This window comes from Canis lupus, chromosome 10, assembly GCF_011100685.1.
Source record: "Canis lupus familiaris isolate Mischka breed German Shepherd chromosome 10, alternate assembly UU_Cfam_GSD_1.0, whole genome shotgun sequence".
In the NCBI taxonomy this organism is placed as follows: domain Eukaryota; kingdom Metazoa; phylum Chordata; class Mammalia; order Carnivora; family Canidae; genus Canis; species Canis lupus.
In genome coordinates, this window is record NC_049231.1 from 1,763,036 (window position 1) to 1,785,749 (window position 22,714).

Genomic DNA, 22,714 nt, shown 5'->3' on the forward strand with positions numbered 1-22,714 from the left:
CCTTCCATAAACCCTGCCAAAACCATTTCTATTTTCAGTCTAATCATATCTCTACCAAATTCAGCCATTCCATTTGTTCTCTTTGTATGCCATACAATAAATTGTATTGAAAATAATACAAATAAAAATCTGTAGCTTCCTAGTAAGCCACATTTAATTTGAGAGACCAAACTGGGGCTGGCTGATATTGGTTAAAAAAAAAAAGACAACAACAAAACATTTATGGAGGGTTCATTCCAATCACAGTTCCAAAGATTAAGAGCTAAAAGCTATGGGCTGACAACTCTCAGAAGCTACACTTACCTCTCGGGCAAATATTCTCTCTCGGACCCTTTGATATTCCTCCTCTCTCTCTTCTATTGACTTGCTCCTCCTTCCATCCTGCAATGGAACTCTGATCTAGATCGATGAGCAGAATTAAGCTAGTTAAGTTCTCCTCGTACTGCAAGCTCACTGCACACCAGCAAGGAAGAGAAACCGGGAGAGTTTATAGTTGCCATCAAAAAAATGGAAAAAAAAAAGAAATAAAAATTTCCAGTGTTGGACAGGTTTCACTGGGTACATCTGACCATGCAGTTTGGGAGATCAGGTTTTCTGGATGATTGGAACCTCTTCATCTCCCCACCCCCACCCAGAGTGTCAAGAGCAACAACTATTTATAAGGATTGGGTTTCTTCCTTATAGTAATCAAATACTAAGGATCAAGAGAATAGCCCAGGGAATAAACAACATTGCTTTGGAGGGAAAGAAAGGGATAGGAGGAAGCTAGAGAGGGAGAAGAAACAAGTACTTAGCAGAGCTGAATGTAGAGAAGAGTTTTTCAGAACTAGCACCTGATATTATCCCTTTTTTACTCACTAATGTCATGGCCTGAAGACCCAAGTCACACACAGCTCAGCGAAGAGGGCCTTGGGAATGAAATCCAAGTGAAGCTAACTTCAAAGCTTAAACACTTTTTCTTATCTTAACTATAGCCACTGGAGGGAGGGAAAAAGATAGAAATTACAGAAATAGAGAAGAGAACAGAGCAACATAAAGAGGAGAAGAGAAAGAAAAGGAGAATAGAACAGGAAAAAGGATGGACAGGGAAAGGAAGAGACAAATAAGGTATGATAGAAGGAGGAGAGAAAGAGTGATAGAAAGGGAAAAGAAGGAAATGCTGGATAGAGAACCTTATATTCTCTGACAAGTGCGGAGAGGTGATGAGGGATGGCTGGGCAGATCACCACCTCTGTCTAGCCTACTGCCCAACTCTCCATCATTGTTTTTCTCTCTTGGCCCGGGAGTTGTGAGCACTGTCCCAGGTAGGGTGCACACAGTGTCCTTTTCCATACTGCTCTTGAAGGCAAGATGCTCTGAGGGAGACAGCCCATCAAATGAATGTCATTAGGTATAAAATTTTCTGACCTTCAATCCAGAGGCTCTGAAAGCTTCAGATGAAGCAACCAAGTAGGCTGCTACTCTAGGCCGATCTTCCTGATCTTCACCAGAGGTAGGCATAACTTGAGGAGCATTAGCTCTTGATTTACCTCACTAACCTTAAGAACCTAAATCATACTCAATGTCCTTTGATAAATCCCATTCCAAGAAGATGTAGGACCTCAAGTGCCCCAAGCACTGGTGAACCAGTCATAGAATATAGAAAGAGCATAATGGGCTTTGAGGTCAAGGTAGATCTCCGCTCTCTACTTCTGAGTAATGTTATTTCAGGCAAATAACTTAACATCCCTTAGCCTCAGTTTTCTTATATTTAAAGTGGAGCTAATAACCCTATTGACACTGGGTTGTGGAGACGATTAAAAGAGATAATGCACACAATGTGTTTAGAACAGAGTCTAGTTCAGGGAAAACACTCAACAGAAATAACAATTACTGTATTCATTACTAGTATCATAGACAGAAAATGCATGAAGCCTATCCTATATGGATCGAGCCTGAAGCTGAGAGATGAAAAGTTTATAAGGACAGATTCCACTCTGCCCCAATGTGTCTCTAGGCCTGAATTATTCCTGATCAACAGAAAAAGGGTTTTGGGAAAATGGAGAGAAGGGCATCAGGATGGAAAGGCTCTTTCTTGTTTTTTAATTTTTGTCTTTTTGTATGTTTCATTGTTTTCAATCAGACCCAGTGTATTTGTCCACAAAAGATAATAGCATTTTTCTCAAAAGGACTCCCTCAAATACTCAAGTAGCAAGCAGGAAAAGTCCTGGTCTCAAAACCATACAATATCCCAAGAAAGTTAATTTTTACTCTGGAGGTAAGATATTATAGTTATCATTAATTAGCAAGATTCATATTGGCTCTACCCGACCATGCTTTTCAAACTTTAATCCTGGTTCTCCACCTAACCTCTTTTGGAGGTCAAGCAGAAGCTGGCTGGATCTAAACCCTGTATGTGGCTGGGAAAACTAATCCCCAAACAAAAACTTACTACCTGCAGGCCAGAAGTCAGGGCAGCAGCCAGGCCCAGTGTGAGGGAGTAGAGAACTGTTCACCTCTTATTCCCACAGGAAAAGATTAAAAAGGGGATACTGCCTGAGATTCCCAGCATCAAATGTTAAATTAACTCACTCACCTTAGTGGAAGGAGTTGGGAAAAGAATAAGGAATTTGCAGAAAGGGATCAGAAACATCTTTATAAGTGGGTAAATTACATCACAACTTTGCCAGTCCAAGGCTAGCCCTGAGCTAGGATAAGATAGAAGTGGGACAAAGTAGCTTTTGGTGGTTCCCAAAGAAATTCCTAACTATTAAAGAAAAAAAGAATGAAGCCATCAGCTGAATCAAGGCTGAAGCAGGGAGGGACTGCTGTCTGTCCCAAAATGACATAGAGTTAGAAGTCAGTGGCAGAACCAGGGAGTTCTAGGCCAAATGAGAAAACCCAGCAAAACTCAGCACCATGTCTCTCTGGGGCTAAGAAGGTGGCATTCAGTTCAGTAAGTGTAGTCAGTCCTCAACATGAAGCCAAAGCCAACTCAGTATAACTCAATACATTTTTCCATACTAAGATATTTTGAGTTTTCTTTATCCCACAAAAATTCTTCTCCCCTCCCAGTTTCTCTTACTGCAATCTCTCTCTATACGCCCACCCCTTTCCATTCTTCACCTGGTTATCATCTCGGTCCATACTGGCATCATCTCTCTTGAGAATGAATCTCTGTTGAAATTCTGTATTCTTCTCATCCTTTATGTGTTCTGAGAATCTCTGTTCAGGGCTGGGATTGGGAGAGAAATGTAGAAGGAAGGAAGGAAAAAGACACTTTTGTTAGAAAGCAAAACTGCTAGTATAGCACTCTTAAATTCCACAACTCCCTCTCAGGGGATTTCTGAAGTCAGGCATCCAAAAAGTCACAATGCAATCCTCAAGGTCTATTCATCTTCCTCTAAAGTTATACATTTCCCATCACTAAAGGTGAAGAGAGGCTAAGGGCCAGTCTTCACAAAACACCAGTGCCTCTAGAATCTATCTTCAACTCCTCGTGAAGAGTAGGAATCAATAATATAACCCTCCCCACGGTCTCCTCCCCAGAAAGAGACATCTTGATCCTACACCTTTCTCTTCTACCCCATAGACTATCCCAGGAAAGTCTTCCAATCTGTGGTTCCTCCCTTACATCCTTGTGTTACTGGTTTTGTTGATGATGACAGCTTTTCCAGTTTGATCAACATTGTGGTCCATCCCAAAATAGGCAGCTACCCGGTGTAATAGCATCCGGTGATATGAGGTCATCTGAGGGAACTTCTTGAACTGGTTACTGAAGAGAAACCAGGGAGAAAAAAGTGAAATAAGGACAAACAACAGCAATAATAGCCAATTGTGATTTTTCTTACAAAGGTCTTAAGTGGAGAATCTCTTAGGAGAAACAGACATATTATAAGGAAGATAGATCCTTACTCAAATGGGAACCCAAAAAGGTTCTCTCAGCTTCTTCATCTATAGCATTTTATAGATCACTCTGATCCACTACCCTCATTTAAGACTATTCCTTAAGCTCTAGGTTTCCCCCACCTGGATGATATTCTACAGAGAAAAAGGGGAGACATTTAAGAATAAATATAGGACAAGGGCTAGCTGCTGAAAAGATAATCTTTTCAACTCAATCTATGCAGTAACTTAAAAACCTCACTTGATTTTCACATATACACTCTTTAAATACATCTTGGTTACTTCTCCCCAATTCCTTTTAGTTCATAGTGAGTAATTACTTCAAAATTCAGACTTTAAGGGAGAGATGAAAGAGGAATATCCTAAAATACTATCTGAATTTCTTTTCAGTGCCCCCTCCCACCTCTAAACGTGTATTTCATTCAAGTAACTTACTTGTTGTCATTAATAAATTCCAGAATCTCCTGTTCTAATTTTAGCAGCATCATTCTGTCCCTGTTTAAAAAAGATTAAAACAAAACAAAACAAAAAGCAGCCCTCCCATAGACATTGAAAGCATTGAAACCTGCACACTAACAGAAGCTGAAGGGAGGGACAGATCCAAACCCCAATAGCAGACAAAAATGCAGAGGCTGCCAAGACTCAGTGGCCTGTATTATATTACTTTAAAAAAGAAAAACAATCAAGTATACATTTTGCAGATCCTCCTAATCATGTACTTTGTTTTCCTTATCAGAAACTTAATTCCACTGGCAGCCATATTAATTTAAACACATACTTTATATTTATAAGTCTAATCAGTAGTCTATATTCCATCTGGTTATTTATACAATTTTAAAACAATTATGATTTAGCTTATATACATATCAATTATTTTTCCTTCTGTGCTTTTAAATGGTACTCCCAAGCCTTCATTTTTCGTTGTCTCTGCATTCTCCTTCCACAGAATTTTTCTCACCTCTTCTGAAAGCAGACACCTCAACACAAGGATTCTCTGAATCCCTCACAGAATAGAAAACTATACTAGGGGGAACGGTGGTGGGGGGTGGGCATCATAGATTTGAATAATGGAAAAATCCTGAGAAGCTACTTTTCCTCTTAGGTATCCTGCTAGGCCCTACTATCCCCCTTCCATCAAATAATGTTTTTACCTTGGGTTCTTTTTCAGTGTATTTACAAGAAATTCATGTAGGTCTATTCCAGTGGAGTCTGTATATTCTTGGCTGGAGTCTAGAACCACCACAACAAAAGAAATTTAAAATAAATGAAACTGCCTTGCATGAAATCTAATCCCAAGCAGAAGCCCACAACCCAATCAGGAGAGATAACAGGAAAATAAAATCAAATTTCAGGGCTTTTAGCTTAAAAACCAGAATGACGCTTGATTTGCCAGGCCTCTTCCCCCTGCTAGATTCCCCATGACAGTGATAGAAGGTAGAATCTGGGTCATAGTGCTACAGCAGTATCACACTGAGAGAACTACCTTACCATAATTAAATATTTGCTGAATGTCCTGACCAAAACAAAGCAGATTTTATTCAAGTTAAGGAAAATAAATTCCAGGTAAGAGCAGTCAGGACTCAATTTTCCAGAATCTCAGCAAACAGATTCAAATGTTGATTATTTATTATTTATTCATAAAATCTTAATCCCAAAGTTGTCTTTTTCCTCCCAACTATCATTTTTATGGACCAGGTCTTTTTGCTACTAGCCCAAGGGTGTAAAACCAAAGAGAGCTTAATAATTAGATGCAAGTGTGATTTAAAAAAAAATCACTCCAAGCATTCCAAAACCAAAATATAGTATATGGATGATCTGCTACTAGTGATGATTCATGTCACTACTTATTTCACAGCAGAAATAAAATCAGAATTAACTACAATGTCCTCTTATAGGTAGTGCCAAATGTTAACGGAGTAGCTCTCTGCAGTATATGAGCCCCTAAGGCAGGGTTAGCTAAAGCGGCAAAGAAAGTAACCTAGTTAGGCACCTCCCCATGCAACCATGAAGTCAGCAGAACACTAGGAACTGTTGAGCCAGTAAGCTTAGTAGGTGCCAGGCTCCAAGGTGGAAGGAAAGGGTACTGCAGAGCCAGACACTAGGATATATGAGAGGCAGGGGAAGTTCTTACCTCTAGAAAGCATCTTCCTTGGGACCTTTTCTTTGTTTTTGTCCTTATCTTCCTTTTCAGAGACATCCTTTGTGGATTTTTCTTCCTCCTTGTCAGAAGGGCAGCTGATGTGCAACTGAATTATATCCTTGGATAAGGAAAAAGAGGAATACAATCAAACAGGAAAAAAGGATTTTAATTCTCCCATAAGATTTTACTCTCCCTTAAAATCTCAAAGAAGGAAAATCTTGGGTGGCAGTATTCTCTTACAGAAAAGAGTATTTTGTTAATTAAATTGTTTAAGCTTTTGTTCTATGAAAGGGGCAGAAGGCCAAGCCTTTTCTGCCAACAATCACAACCACTATATGGACAGCTCAAGTTACACTGGCTGTTCTTGGCAATAGGAACTGGATGGAAATGCTTCTAACTGCCAGAGGGAAAGTGTGGGTGGGAAAATAAGATTGAACCCTGGGATCTCCTTGTCTGCATCATCCCAGGTGGTCCAGGTGTGAAGACCTATACTTCACGCTCTCACTCACGTCCTACTTTACTGCAACCACTTGTTTTGAAGTTTCTTCTACCCTGATTTCCAAGCCTAATGTTGACGCTATGGTTGTGGTACTACAGTTTTTACCAAACAACTAACTGCCAAACTCAAAAGTTACTATTCTTATAAAGGACCTACCTGGGTTTCTAGTGGTCCATCAGCAAATGGGGCAGAGGACTCCTCACACACTGCCAGGCTGCGCACCAACTTCAGCTTGGAATTAGACTAAAAAAAACAAATATATATGTTCCCCTGGTGAACATTCAGAAGCTTTTCACTGAATGAAGGGTATTGCTTTTGGCTCTGTTAGTTGCTGCTTCCATTAAGTAGGGTTTTTTCCCCCCCAAAGAGGACTTACTCACCAGTTCCTGATTTACTTCAAAGATAATTTCCCTACTTACATTAGTAAACATATTAAAAAAAAAAAAGACTACTTTGAGCAGATGATAGGAAAACTTAGCCCTCCCCCCTTTTTTCTAGCCCAGGCTCCAATTTCAGACTTAGAAGTTTACTTAGAAGTTCTCTCAGTAGTAGAGCTTAGTAGACATTGGATTTAGGAGCCAGAAGTCCTATCTTAAACTACTGCTTTTATGCTTATGAGCTAGAAGAGACCTTGGGTAAATAACCTGACTTCTCTGGGTCTCTGTTTTTTTCCCAATAAAATGGGGATAAAAACACTTAAAGGATGACTTATGAATTATGTGACATAAAGTATATAAACATATTTATCACAAATAGTACCTAGATGCAGTAGACAATAAATGCTAAATGACTCTAAGTGTGGCAAGGGTATGGAAAAAAGTATCTAAGAAAAGAGTAAAGAGAAAGACAGAAAACTTCCTAACATTTGGGATTTAATGTGGTAAGAAGCTAATACAGTTGGTTTACTTTTGCAGGCTGGAGAATACCAAAAGAATCTGAAATCCACTTTGCAAATCATTGCTTTCCTAGGGATCCTCAAAGCCAAAACTTATAGAGTGACTCATTAGAATTCTACCTATAAACATTTCCTAAGAGTTCTTATAATAAAATCAAGGATTGTTGTGAATACAACAGCACAAAACATGGCATGTGTGTTCGTGGTTGTGCAGTATAATGAAAAAGAACTTGCAAGTCTGAAGAACTGACTTCCTGCCAAGCTCTGCCACTTACTAGTGAATATCCTGTCAAATTCACTCTATCTCTATAATTCCAAATTCCTTCATCTGTAAAACAGACACAAAAACTGTCTTACTTATCTCAAAAAGTTTGGGTAGAAGTGAGGTAGAAGTGAACACTCTCTGTTGTGAACTTTAACATCAAGCCCGTCACTGGGGATCAGGCCATGTCAGCAAGTCCATGTATTCTGATGTTGTGGTCTTCTTCAGATCCAAACCACATACTGGCTGAGCCACTCCCAAATTCTGCCATTGTCTTTTAGGGGGGAATGGGGTAGACACCCTTAATTATTACTCTGGTGATGATTCTCACTGCAAGAAAGGTTTACAATTTTACTATTCAAGCGCCTGGGTAGCTCAGTGGTTGTGTGTCTGCCTTCAGCTCAGGTAGTAATCTCTGGGTTGTGGGATCAGGTTCCCTGCATGGAGCCTGTTTCTCCGTCTGCCCGTGTCTCTGCCTCTCTCTCTGTGTCTCTCATGAACAAATAAAATCTTTAAAAAAATTTTTTTTTACTGACTAAAATTAAAAAGCTGGGGACGGCTGGGTGGATCAGTGGTTTAGCGCCTACCTTTGGTCTGGGGTGTGATCCTGGAGACCTGGGATGGAGTCCCACGTCGGGCTCCCTGCATGGAGCCTGCTTCTCCCTCTGCCTGTGTCTCTGCCACCACCCCCACTCTGTGTGTGTGTGTGTGTGTGTGTGTCTCATGAATAAATAAATAAAATCTTAAAAAAAAAAGCCATCACACATTACCACATATAGTCCTCCCTGATAATGCTGCTTAAAATAATCTGTGATGTGCTAATTTTATTTTTTTTAATTTTTTAAATTTTTATTTATTTATGATAGTCACAGAGAGAGAAAGAGAGAGAGGCAGAGACATAGGCAGAGGGAGAAGCAGGCTCCATGCACTGGGAGCCCGGTGTGGGATTCGATCCCGGGTCTCCAGGATCGCGCCCTGGGCCAAAGGCAGGCGCCAAACCGCTGCGCCACCCAGGGATCCCTGATGTGCTAATTTTATCATAAAATGATTAAAAACAAAATCCTCCTCCCTGCCCCTACCTAAAAAGTAACCCCACTACCACCAAAATAGGCTTTATTTTTAGGATGTCCAAAAGTGTTGAGTCATTTCTATTAATGAGGCAGGATTTATGAAGGATAAATTGCTAAAGGATAAATGGGAAAAAAGTTTGGAGGAAAAGACTACATTCATATAGTACTCTTAGAGAAAGCAGAAATGAACAGAGACACTGGTTTACAGCAGAACCAGTACCAATTTGCTCAGGCTTTGTGAGAAGGTCTGGCTGGGTATCATAAATAGACTCTGACTGAACTAGAGATAATGGAGAAAAATACAGCCAAACCTTTCAATAGGAAATGTGTGCGTGTATGTACATTCCTAATTAGAGTATAAAGTACAGGCAGAAAATTTTTGCTTGTATACAATTCAAATAAATTAGATGAGGTTCCTTTCAGGACCCCCAGTGGATACCACGCCTGAAACTATGGATAGTACCAAACCCTATACATACTATGTTTTTTCCTACACATATATAACCAAGATAAAGCTTAATTTCTAAATTAGGCACAGTAAGAGACTAACAACAGTAACAACAACAATGAAATAGAACAATTATAATATACTGTAATAAAATATGTATAAATGTGGTCTCTCTCTCTCAAAATATCTTATTGCATTGTATTCACTCTTCTTCTTGGGATGATGTGAGATGATAAATTGCCTTTGTGATGAGGTGAAATGAGGTGAATGATACAGGCATTGTGATGGAGCGTTAGGCTACTACTGACCTGATGATATGTCAAAAGGAGGATCTTCTGCTCCTAGACTGTGGTTGACTAGGAGTGAGTGAAACTGTGGAAAGCAAAACCTCAGATGGGGGCGGGGGGGGGACTACTGTATACAGAAAGGGCTCTCACCTTGGCTCTTTTCCTGGCATGACCATGGTTGGATGTCCGCCTCTGTTAGAATGGGATTAGAAAATATTAAACATGTAGGAAAGCAACATTTAGGTTAAAAATGATACAAGTTTACAAAGAAAAAGCACTAATTATAAAACCATTACAATAGCTAAACTATGATGAGACTCACTTGGTGTGGTTGTCTTCCCTTTGCTACAACTCCAGGACTGTGACACGAAAGGTACACAGGCTACTTACATACAAACCACCACTTACCATGAAGAAAATAAATAGGAAGACACTGACTGGTTGGCCTACTTCACAGAACAATAAAAATTACTTTTGGATAAGCCAAAGAATCCTCTCCTGATTAGGTGGCTTCTGGAAAGGCACTACCAGAGCATGACAGTGTGTTTTTACCCAAACACGATCACAGGATCCTATTTAACCCATAATGGACATGCAATATGGCCTTTAAGTATCACTTATGGTAACATCTGTATGGGATAACACATTCAGAGTTCTAACTTGAGAGACCCAAAGCACCAGTCTCTATGGCTGCTGACGGCATGAAGACCCTTCTCGCCAACTGCCTTCCTCCTTGAAGATGAGGATTTTCCCAGTTCTAAGCTCCTGGTGGTGGCTCTTATAGCTTATATGGGACACAATAAAAATAAGGGAGCAGGGAACATATGGACAAGACTTCCAAGCAAAGGGAGGGCAAAAAGAGTGGGTGAGGTGCAGAATAGAAGCGGAAGAAGATGAACGATGAGGGCCAATGGTAGGATGAGGGAAGAAATGACTAATTCATTGACAGGGCTTCTGAACAGCTGAGAAGTCAAAAAGGGGCTTTAGGGAAGAGGTGGGATGGGGTTTTGTATGGGAGGAAGCATCTGGGGCTTATCAGATGTCTGGAATGGATTCACTGCCCACTGGGGTGTGGAGAGAACTGAAGTTGATGGGTGGGGAAGTGGAAACAAGACAGGGGCAGAACACCAAGCATGGTCCTGGGTAGGTGAGGATTTCTCTTTTCTTTGTCCTCTTCACTAGTTACCAAACAACACTGCCACAACGCAAAATGCAGAATGGGGGAAGGTGGATGGAAAGAATAAGAAATGATGATGGATCTGGTCAATGTAAGAGATGTTACAGTAAGGAAGAGCCATAGTCTGGGAATATGAAACAATATTGGTCACTGTTTTTTAGTTTAGTTTTGTTTTTTTTCTCAAAAAGGTAGTAACATACACAGAGCACAAACATTCAGGAGGTAGAATGGGGGTATAAAACAGTAAGTCCCCTTTCATATTTGTCTCCTAGCTACCAGGTCCTCTCCTAGAGGATCAAGTAGTACTGACTTTCTTATAATCTTTTCACAGATATATTTTTTTAAGATTTTACTTATTTATTTATGAGAGACACAGACACAGAGGGAGAAGCAGTCTCCCTGCAGGGAGCCCGATGTGGGACTTGATCCCAGAACCCGGGATCATGTCCTGAGCCAAAGGCAGATGCTCAACTGCTGAGCCACCCAGGCATCCCTTTTCACAGATTTTTTTTTTTTTATAAATTTTTATTTATTTATGATAGTCACACAGAGAGGGGGAGAGAGAGGCAGAGACACAGGCAGAGGGAGAAGCAGGCTCCATGCACCGGGAGCCCGACGTGGGATTCGATCCCGGGTCTCCAGGATCGCACCCTGGGCCAAAGGCAGGCGCCATACCGCTGCGCCACCCAGGGATCCCTCACAGATTTTTTTTTTTTACGTATATAAGCTTATCGTACATATGTACACACAGGGTTTTTTAAAAACCAAATGGACATATATTCTATGTGCTTGCCTTTATACTTTTTTCCATGAATATTATTCTACAGAAGATCTATAATTTTTATTAATGTCTAATATGGTATTCCACTCTGTAGTTGTACTATAATGTATTTTACCAGTCCCTGAAATTGCACTATTTAGGCTGTTTCTGATCTTTTGTTAGTATAAACAATACTTCAATGACCATATCATTGAATATATCTACAAATAAAGTACATCTACGTATAGTCCATTTAAAAATTTTATAAAGTATTGTCAAATTGCCCTTCAAAGAGGTTACACCAATTTATAGTTCTACAAGCAATGTATGAATCTGCTTACTTCCCAGAATGGATAGTTTTCATTTAATAGTCAAACACATATTGAAAATCTAATATGTACCAGGCACCATGCTAACTACTGGAGGATACAGAGATAAAAAACACAAACCTTGTCCAAAAGGGACTCATAATCCTGTTGGAGAAGACAGACAAATAGACAATTATAATACAGTATGTTAAATCATTACAGAGGTAGTCACACAGTGCTATAGAAGCACAAAGCCAACTCACAAATTCATACATTCACAGATAGTGCCTGTTCTTTGAGTGTCTGCAAAGAATGGTGTCAGGCCTTAGAGAAACAATGCTGAGCCCAAACTGACCTAATCCTGGGCCTCATTGAGCTTATAGTTCTGTGGAGACAGAAATAGACATTAATTGAAAAATTATACAGGGTAGACCTGTAATAGGTTGTCAAAGAAAGCTTCCTGGAGAAAGATATATCTGAACTGAGTTTTGAAGGATAAATAGGTATTAGGCAGATGTTGGCAAGAGAGGTTCAGTGGTTGAGGGAAGCCAAGGAAAAAGTACCAAGGAAGGCACTCGAGGGAGAGAAAGCATTTACAAAAGCATGCTTCCCCCAACTTTTCAGCTCTTATTTATAACAAGGACCAAGGAATCAGATAATGCCGAAGCAGAGGATGCCAAGGGTGGATGGCTGGCAGGCAAGGGACTAGGTCACAATATTCCATGCTAACAAATCTGAGTCTTAGCCTAGGACAAAGAAACACACAAAGTTTGAAGAGAATGAACATAATCATATTTTTATTTCATGTCCATCTTTCTAAAGCAGTATGGTAGATGAATTCAAAAGGATCACAAGTTTCAAGGCAGAAAGCCTAGCTAGGAAGTCATACCCAGTTGGTTGGTTGAAGGACCCACCTAAGTTCAGTAGGTCAGGATTAATTTGCCATTCTAAACTGAATCTCAGAATCTGCCTTTTATAGCACTGTTTTCATGTGAAAGATGTTCTGAGTTCCAACTGTTGATTCTAAGAATATGTCTCACATAGTACAAGTAATGAAAGTCCCCTTTCTGCAAACTTTCCAGCTCCGATTCATAACAGGCACTCCCTTGACAGCATCAGTAAGATCCCTGGGGAGACTTCTAGGGTATGAGTGGAGTGGGATAGGGGAGGTAGGAGAAAGAGCAGAATTTTTAGTGTTGTTGAAGGGGCACATGATCTGTTGGGAAATAGTGGAGAGGAGAGGGCTTCTGAAGGGTGGGACAAGACTAAAGACTATGTATGTAGAAGGAGCAGGAGCTCCAGTAGATGGCAGCAGCAGCTCCCCCTGCTCTAGCAGCAGCAAAAAAGCCAGAGGAGGCAAGTTCCCTTCCAACCTTCCCAAAGACCTATTTGTATATACGATACCCAGGGGAAGACACTCTTGAACTGAGTGTCCATAAGGTGTGTAACACCTATACACATCCTTTCTTTTCTGCTTATCTTCAAGGAGTACATACAACGGAGTTCAGAACACCACTTCAAATAGTCTCCTGAGACTAACGTGGACCCAAAAGTTCATTTAATTATCATCTTCCTTATGACATGACAGCACATAATTAAACATTCATCACTTATCTGTCCTGAGGATTTAAAATTCATTATTGGTATCATTGGAGGCTAGAAGTATAGCTGGAACAGTGGCAGATTGTCTCTACAAACCCTGGAAGGATGGGCAGGGAATGACAACTCACATGCAAAAGAAAATGAAAAGAAAAGCAACCAGGAGAGAGAAATAGCAAACTGTGAGAGGAAAGACAGTAGAAAAGCAGGCAGCCAGAGAACAAAATATTTCAGAGAGCTGTCTGATTTTAATTTGTCCCTTTATGTTGTTGCTGTTTTAATCTTTTAAGAAGAAAAAGCCTAAAAAAAAAAAAAAAAAAAAAAAAAGAAGAAAAAGCCTAGATGAATTGGGTTATCAAGAGAAATTATGTGTCAAGTTTCTAAATCCTTCAAAATGTTGCCACTACTGCTTTTTAAACTAAGTTACTACCCTTAGTCTAACTCCTTAGCACCTAAGAATGACCAGTCTAATCCTGGACATGAAGGAAAGAATTTATGTAATTTGGGTCTGGGTAACAGAAGAAACTAGCAGTGACTACAGAGAAGAGAAGGACTGAAACAGGTAAACTAGAGAAGGCTCAGAGTATGAGCTGTCTGGGTACCAAAGAGGAGCCATAAAGGAAGCTCGGCTGGCCACCTACTGCCATCATATCTGCACTGTACTATGAATTTGGATGGAAAACAACATGGAAACCAAAGAGTGAAATTCCTCTCACTTATCCAAGTGGCAAGTTCAGAGATTATTTCTGACCCAGAAAATGCTGACTGCTTTAACACAACCAGGATATGAATTTAACACTATGTGTAAAGCCAGGCAGCTATAGTTTTATGAGTTTATTGTATGAGCTATATTATGACTTGTTAAATATGTGTTTGTATACAGTTCAATTTTTGATAGTTAAAAATTACCAAAATGTAGCAAGAACCAGTGTAATTCAGGTCCGAGTGGATTAGGAAATTACAGTCTTCTAGGCTTCACTGTGGACTCTGACAAAAAGGAGACAGTTCTCGAAAGCTGAAAATTGGGTTTTTGGGGTGAATCAAGCGACTGGCTTCTTACAGACTCCCAATGCCAATTAAGATGATGTTTCTATTCAGGTCTAATGAGTGTACATATGATGCACTTCTAATCCTTACCTGTGTCTCTTGACGCAAAACAGTATCTTCGCTCTCTTTCTCAGTTTCTTCCTTACTTGGGGTCTTAGAAATAAACTTGTTTTTGTTTACAGATTCTTCCACCAGTTTTTTTTCTGATTCTTTCATTATTTCCAGGGTCTCTTGAGTAGTGTTACTGTTAGACATCTTCTTCAATATAATACAGTACAGTAGCCTCTATGGACTCCTAAGGAAACATCAAATGCATTAAACAGGAGGTATTTATCCATACTTCACATACACACAAGACTTGCATTTCACATCTAGTCTGCAGCAGCTACCCTGTAACCAGAGAAGGGTCCTTGGATAAATGCTGACCCAGGATTAATTTCTTTCTTTCCTTTTTATTTATTTATTTTTTTAAGCTTTATTGAGGTAGGGGCGCCTGGCTGGTTCAGTCGGTGGAGTGCACGTCTCTTGATCCTGGGATTGGGAGTTCAAGCCCCATGTTGGGTGTAGAGATTACTTAAAAATAAAATATTTTTAAATTTCTTTTTTTTTTTTTTAAGATTTTATTTACTTGGGATCCCTGGATGGCGCAGCGGTTTGGCGCCTGCCTTTGGCCCAGGGTGCGATCCTGGAGACCCGGGATCAAATCCCATGTCGTGCTCCCGGTGCATGGAGCCTGCTTCTCTCTCTGCCTGTGTCTCTGCCTCTCTCTCTCACTCTCTCTCTCTCTGTGACTATCATAAATAAATAAAAATTAAAAAGAAAAGATTTTATTTACTTATTTGAGAGAGAGTGAGAGAGCATGAGAGGGGAGAGGGTTAGAAGTAGAAGCAGATTCCCCACTGAGCGGGGAGGCCAAAGTGGGACTTGATCCCAGGACTCCAGGATCATGACCTGAGAGCCAAAGGCAGAGGCCCAACCAACTGAATCACCCAGGTACCTCCCCCCGCAAATAAAATATTTAAAAAAAATAAAAAAATACTAAAAGGTTTACTGGGGTAAAACTTATATACAATAAATTGCATATATTTAAAATATACAATTAGATGAATTATGAAATACACATATAGTTGTGAAACCATCATCACAATCAAGATAGTGAGTACATTCATCACCTCAAAAGTTTCCTCCTGCTCTTTTGTAAGCTCTTCCTTCCCTCTCCATCCCCAGCCTACTACTGATCTGCTTTCTGTCATTACAGATTAGGTTGCATTCACTAGAATTTTATACCATACATTATCTGGATTCTTTTCCTGGGCATAATTCTGGAGATTCACCAGCTCCAGTTCTAAAGCAGTTAGTATGAGTCCACCTAGTACTTTATTTGCCCTCCTGTTCCCTACAGAAATTTGCTAACATTTTCAGCTTGAGCACTAGACTCTTCCCAGAAAGAAGAAAAACGTATTATAAAGCTCTATTCACTACCAGAGACAACCACTCTCCTTTCCCAAAGGAGAACTGCCACAGCTACCACAAACCACAACGTTACCAACTTCAAGTGTCTCCGCCACCAAAAGGCAGCAAAATCAGATGATGGTTATAGACTCTTGTTTCCTTTATCTTAAGCAAACTGAAAAAGTAAGAGAACTTGGTAGAGTAAGCTATGCTTCAGAAAGATTGGGTCTCTCTCTGAAGGAAGAGAGAATCTTTGTTTTGTTATTCACTATTTGGGTTCAGTCACTCTACTGCCTGCCAATGTTGCAGAGCTTCTGTACTGTAGGAGTAGCCAGCTCTTGATCACTTACTATGGCTACCTGGGAAATCCTGTAATGAAGTGAACACAGGAAATCCATGCACACACTCAGAAACAGAAGTTTATAGACGTTTCTCCTTACATAGGTTACAGATTGTCCTTCAATCCTGAATACTTCTCTTTTCTCTTTTCCTACTTTAAAAAGATAAGACTAGAAACCCTCCCAGACATTATATCTATTTCATGTGGCCCTAGAAACTGAGCCAAAAAAACAAATAGCAATGATTCAAAAAAACCTGTCACATCATCTATTCTTTCCTCCTTCAAATGAGTTTAAATGATAAGAGCCTGAAGCCTCCTTAAGAAGCACAGGTAATCTCATCCTGGCATAAATTAGTCTATAAGATTATTGCTTTGTTCACCTTGTGGTGACTCTTGCACAGCTGCTTAGAGACTTAGTTTGCATAGGGCTAGATAACGGCCCTTTAAAAGGCCAGAGTCATTCATACAACCATAGTCATACAATTAAATTTAAGATGACAAATACTGGAAGAAAATGACTACACGAGAAAATGGCTGATATTCTATTTCTTGATTAACTGGATCTAGTAGTACCTAGAGGATTCAATAAAAAGAGTTATAACCTATGGAGCTTTATGAATCATAAAGCTGTACATGGGAGACTGCATATATACATATTATTTATTTTTTCTCCCATGGGTAAATCAAGCACCCATTCTCTTCAGCTTGGAGTATAATAAAACTCAGCACATGCCTTGTCCGTATCTCTTAGCTGGGAAATACCAAGAGATCAGAATTGGAAGGGTTCTTAAAATGTGCCTTCATGCAATCCACCACCTCCCCCTGCTCCAACGGTCTCCCCACATTAGGACTCCTTTCTGTAAATTCCTGAGAGGGGCCTGAATGCCTCTCCTAGAAAACTCCTGGCAAGGGATCATCTCACTATTTCTTAAATAGTCTTAACTGTTACAGAGTTGCTCCCTATAATAAGCTATGCACTGTTTCAATCTTGATGCTAAATCTGTTTTCAAGTCATAAGAAATTAAGCTTACTTCTTTTACCACATAATAGACCTTCAGTATTTTTCTTTTTCAGGCTTAAATAGCCTCAAACATATTTCTCTGTCAGAAAGAGAATTGTGAGGGTTGGAGAATGGGGAAACTGGGTAAAGGTGGTCAAAAGATACCAGCTTCTAGTTAGAAGACAAGTGAGTACTGGGGATACAATGTATAACACAATGACTACAGTTAATAATACTGCTGTATGGTATATCTGAAAGTTGCTAAGAGAGTAGATCCTAAAAGTTCTAATCACAAGGAAAACCTTTTTCTTTTTAGCTATATAAATGTTAACTAAACTTACTGTGGTAATCATTTTCAGTATGCATGTATGTGATTAGGTAATACACCTTAAACTTACACAGAGCTATAGTTAACTATATCTCATTAAAAAAAAAGGGGGGGGAGAGTGGGATCCCTGGGTGGCTCAGAGGTTAAGTGTCTGCCTTCTGCTCAGGATGTGATCCTGGAGTCCCAGGATCAAGTTCCACATCGGGTTCCCTGCATGGAGCCTGCTTCTCCCTCTGCCTGTGTCTCTGCCTCTGTCTCTCATGAATAAATAAATAAAATCTTTTTTTAAAAGGGGGGGAGGGTGATATGGAAAAATATAAAGCAGCTGGGTGTTTCTTCTTCCAGGTCTCAATTACCAAATAGGTATATTCCTTCAAATCAGAATGATAACTTTGCAGTTCCTCTATACATCTAACTCAGAAAAGGGTCAACTATCTGGATACCTAGACTAACTATATAGTGTCTGAACACTGTTTCTAGCCAAAGCACTAAGGGAAAAATCAAACAAAAAAAGGTTTTTCATAATAGCCACCTGTGGAATATTGTCACATATTCCAACTGCAGTTTTAAGGAGCTACATGAGGTTTCCTTCATTCACTGGGAAACAGAAAAACTTGAGCTTTAGATTCTTAGAAACACTCATGAAACAGTGATTAATGATGCATTCCCTTTTAAGAATTTTGAAAGCCATTTCCATTTCTTAAAGTTCCTCTTTAAGAGACTACCGGCTTCTTAAAGAGCTGTATAAAATAAACTAATTCTTACTCCCAGGAAAATGTGGGAGCAGAGGAAAAGGTACCCTAGCATACCTTTTCTTACACACATACCAGTCTAGCCCAGATTTTCTTTTGGTGTTTGCCTTCCTGTAACGACATATGATTAGGGAAAGTGATCCTATCCCTGAATCCCAGAAGGTGGATCTTAATTAGCTAAATAAATGGTGGTAGTTCGTTTCCTTCTTGTGTCTGGTTTGGGGACAAGTGACTCAATCATCACCAGTGAAATATGAGGACTTCACAATGAGAGGACTTTACCAGGGAGTGGCTTCAAAGAAAGGGTATCCATTCTATTAAAAAAAAAAAACAAAAAACAAAAAAAGCCACTAGAGAAAAAAATGGTTATCATCTTTTGCTGAAGGGAGTCTTCCGTGCAGATGATGCCTGGACTGCAATATTCTATCAACTCATGGAGGATGGTGGAAGAGCTAGGAGGATCCTAGCTGTTAGGATCAAGCTGTGCTTGATATGTGAGGTCATAAATCTTATCATCATTTAAGCTATTCTGAGTTGAGTTTACTATTTCTTTTAGCCAAAAGCATCGAGATAATCAGAAAGGGTATGTGAAAAGTGGCACTATCTGGACCAGACAGACAGGCATAGCTTTATAAGTAGAAATAACTGACACAGAGAGAGATGCGATAATCATCAGGTAAAATTTTTGGAGTACTCACACTATGTTAGGCACTATCCTAAAGTGTTTTATGTATCTCATTTAATCTTACATCAATCGTATTTGATACAAATTTTATTATCATCACTATTTTATAGATAAGTAAACAGGGGTACAGAGAAGTAAAGTAAAGGTCATACCACTGCTACATGGTAGAGCAGGACTCAAAACCAGGAAATATGGCTCTAGCACTTGCTTTGTTAACATTTATGCAATACTTCCACTAACTAAGGAGACAGATGTTCAAAGACTAGGCAGAAAATGGAAAGTCTACCAAAGATACAAAAGAATCATGGACTCTCATAATTGGAAAGGGGCTCAGAAGCTTTCTCATTTAGCTTCATCCTTCTATATCCACAGTCCTCCTCATTCAGGTTCTTGAAATCATCAATAACTCTGAAGAATGGTTGTTCTGACCCTGTTTGCATACTTCTAGAGAAGGGGAAGTCTTCTCCAGATACAAACTTTCTTTGGTGGGAAATTATAAAGAGGCAAAATTTACCTTCCTGTTATTTCCTGCCACTGGCCCCAGTTTAGTTCTCTGTATAACTCATAAAGAATAAGCTTAATCTCACTTCCATGTCAGCCCCTTACAGGAGACAACTGTATCTTACTTCTTTCTCTAAACACTCCCAGCTTAAGTCAGGTCTTCAAATCACATGGTTTTGCTCCCTTGCCATTTTGCTTCTAGGATAAAAGAAGCTATCCTCATGTTAACAATGGTTAGTTATGAAAAGTAGAGTGTTACTATTCAGAGTCAAGATCCACTGGAACATATACTGAGCTCAAAATCATATTTCTTGAGCTGAAGCTCTCTTTTGCCTTTAACTATGGCCTTTAACTATGGCCATTTCCAGTCCTGCATTTCTATGTAGAAGTCATGCATTTCCAGTCCTGCATTTCTATGTAGAAGTCTTTCCTTTCTCTTGGGGCAAAAGATTCCTGGAAACAAATTTTTCAATGCAAAAAGCAAATGTTCCAGATGAGGGACAAGACAAAGACAATTTAACAACAACAACAACAACAAAGTCTCAAGGAGCAAGAATAAAGCTAGTAGAAAAGGGCTAAAAGCAGAGAAGTAATTTCCACTCTTCCTGGTTTATTTGGTATAGAGAGGAAATGACGGGCTTGGGGCAATCAGAAGAAGAAAGGAACTATTTCATATGTAACTCGACTAGAATAAAGACATTAATGTCCCAGGAGAGCCAAGATATGTGCTTCCCTACAACCTATTTGTGTACATTGTACATTTCATCGAAGCAAACAGCACAACTTTAAGGCAGAATGTCTCCTGAGGACACTCAGTGGCTCAAAGCTGCACAGAGGAGACTGTCACAGTGGGGGGCAAGAAGAGGGAATGAGGAAATAGGATGATACAGGGGAAGATGATTAGGAGCCAAGATTTGGCAATTTTTTTTCTGGGAGAATACTGCATATTCCCCATAAATTTTTTGACTGCCAAGGTAAGTACCTTCCAGAGTACAGTGAAATTATATATCCTTCCATCAACTCACAAACAACATTCTAGGCATTAGGCCAAAAAGAATATATTATATAGGGGACACTCAGAGGCAGAAGGGTATTTTCTCCCTTTTAATCCATGGCCAAGCAGAAAAAATGTAAGCAAGAAGACAAGAGCTACAGGCTAAAAATTCTGACCTAGAGACACCTGGGTGGCTCAGCGGTTAGGCATCTGCCTTTGGCTCAGGGCGTGACCCTGGGTCCCAGGATGAAGTCCCACATTGGGCTCCTGGCATGGAGCCTGCTTCTCCCTCTGCCTGTGTCTCTGCCTCTCTCTCTCTCTCCCTCTCTGTCTTTCATGAATAAATAAATAAAATCTTTTAAAAAATAAAAATAAAAAATAAAAATTCTGACCTACCCTTTGGCAAAATTCTTGTAAACTCATCAGTCCTCTGCCAATTTGTATATCGAGTAAATTATTCCCCTTTGATACTCATATTTTTAAAACTGTTAAAAATCTAGGGGCTCAGAAAAATAGCTCAACAAATTGCTGTACGGTCATAGAATAAGGTGCTACGGGGGGGTTGGGTGGGGGGAAGAATGAACTTTTGGTGTTTGCCTTCTTCTGAAGACACATGATCAGGGAACGTGATCCTCTTCCTGAGCCCTAGGAGGTGGACCTTAATTAGGTATACCAATTATGGCAACTGTTTCCTTTTTGTGACTGGTTTGGGAAGGGACAAGTGATTTAATCATTAGTAGTGAGACTAGGAGACTTTGTTGGATATGTATTGAAATACACAAAAACATGGATGGATCTCAAAACTATTATGGTAAGTAAAAGAAAGCAGAACTACCTTAAAAATACATAATTCTACTTATATGAAGTTAAAGGACAGGCAAAACTTAACTACAATGATTCAAAATCAGGAAGCACTTGCTTAGGATTTGGTGGTAAAATATTGGTATAAGGGATCCTTCAAGAGTGATGGAAATATTCTATCTTGTTTGGGGTTGTGTTTACATGGGTATATGCGACTGTCAAAACTTATTAACTGAATGCTTCAGATGTGTATTTTATTGTCTGTTATTTAAAGACATACAGACAAACACACACATAATGCTTTTAGGAGCCAAGACAATGGAGACAAAAACATCCTTACAGTTAAAATGGCAGGGTAAAAACAAAATAAAACAAGTCTGTGCTCATGCATGGTAAGGCTATTTTTACATTCTTTAACCGGAGTTAGGAGAAAAGGAAAAAGCACTAATGTTTACTAAGGACAATTATGAACCTGGTACTTTCTGCACTTCAACTCACATCCACCAAGAGTAGTTAATCACCTTTATCACCACTGAATAACAGAACCAGACCAGAACTCCGGTGTTGTCTGATTCCAGTCTACATTCTTTCTTTGACTCCGATTTATTGTTCCTACACATTACTTTATTTAATCCAAACAAAATTCATTTTTCAAATGAAGAAACTAAAGCTCGGAGGAATTAAATAACTTTCCCAAGTTAATACATGAGGGGCAAGGGCAAGATTCCAACCTGCTGTGTCTGATCCCAAAGCCAAAGTTGTACATGTCCCAAGGTGGACTTTCAAGAGTGTTCTGGGGCATGAAGTGTGGGATGAGAGGGGCCTAAACCTGAGGCCTTTCTTTAGAGAGTGTTGGTGGGGCACAAATTTTGGGGTTCAAAAATTAGGTTTCTAAATTCTCCCATCTTTCTCCTTAATCTGGGTCACCCCTCACAACTTTAAATTTTTCATAGTTTACAGAGAGTATCTTATTTGATCTTCTCAAGATATAAAATATTATTTCCATTTTTGAATAAAATAACCAACAGTAAGAAATATTAAGTGAATTGCTCAGGGCCATACAATATGTATAAGGAGGCAGAATTCAAACTCAGGTCTTCTTGATTGCAAAATCCCACGTTCTTCCCACTACCATTCTAAAAGGACAAAAACCAATAACTGCATGCCTGAAGAGGTAAAAGGCTCAACAGCCCTGGGCAGATGGGACAGGAGACCCTATTGAGTTATAAATAAGAGATATGGGTCCAATACTCCATTTTCTTCAAAGAGAGAAAGCAGAATATGGGGGAATAGAGAGTAAAGTACTTATAGAATGTGTAAGTTATGTGAGTCACTAAGTCCTTTAAGGACTTCAAGAATCAATTGTCATAGGTTTCACTAATACTAGGCCAATAAAAATAACAATAACAACAATTGTATCAATTTTCAAAATCAGGGAAGTATTAAGAAAACCATTCTGCTCTACAAAGTCAAAAGGATTCATT

General features: G+C 39.5%; 1 protein-coding gene across 13 annotated transcripts in view; it reads right to left on the reverse strand.

The window, feature by feature from the left end:
• Positions 1–22,714, reverse strand: part of R3HDM2 (R3H domain containing 2) — a 165,913-nt gene that overhangs the window by 31,166 nt on the left and 112,033 nt on the right. For 4 of the 13 annotated variants that reach the window (XM_038549748.1, XM_038549749.1, XM_038549751.1 and 1 more), the window contains exons 3-12: positions 14,468–14,672; positions 11,873–11,896; positions 9,637–9,678; positions 6,681–6,767; positions 6,017–6,143; positions 5,037–5,115; positions 4,321–4,380; positions 3,614–3,754; positions 3,106–3,214; positions 304–399 (exon numbers count right to left, since the gene is read on the reverse strand). In XM_038549748.1, coding sequence (XP_038405676.1) covers positions 304–399; positions 3,106–3,214; positions 3,614–3,754; positions 4,321–4,380; positions 5,037–5,115; positions 6,017–6,143; positions 6,681–6,767; positions 9,637–9,678; positions 11,873–11,896; positions 14,468–14,632 — 930 coding nt within the window. In that variant the 5' untranslated portion in view covers positions 14,633–14,672. The remainder of the gene's footprint in view (positions 1–303; positions 400–3,105; positions 3,215–3,613; positions 3,755–4,320; positions 4,381–5,036; positions 5,116–6,016; positions 6,144–6,680; positions 6,768–9,636; positions 9,679–11,872; positions 11,897–14,467; positions 14,673–22,714) is intronic. The other 9 variants (XM_038549754.1, XM_038549757.1, XM_038549759.1 and 6 more) reach the window with 4 other exon arrangements.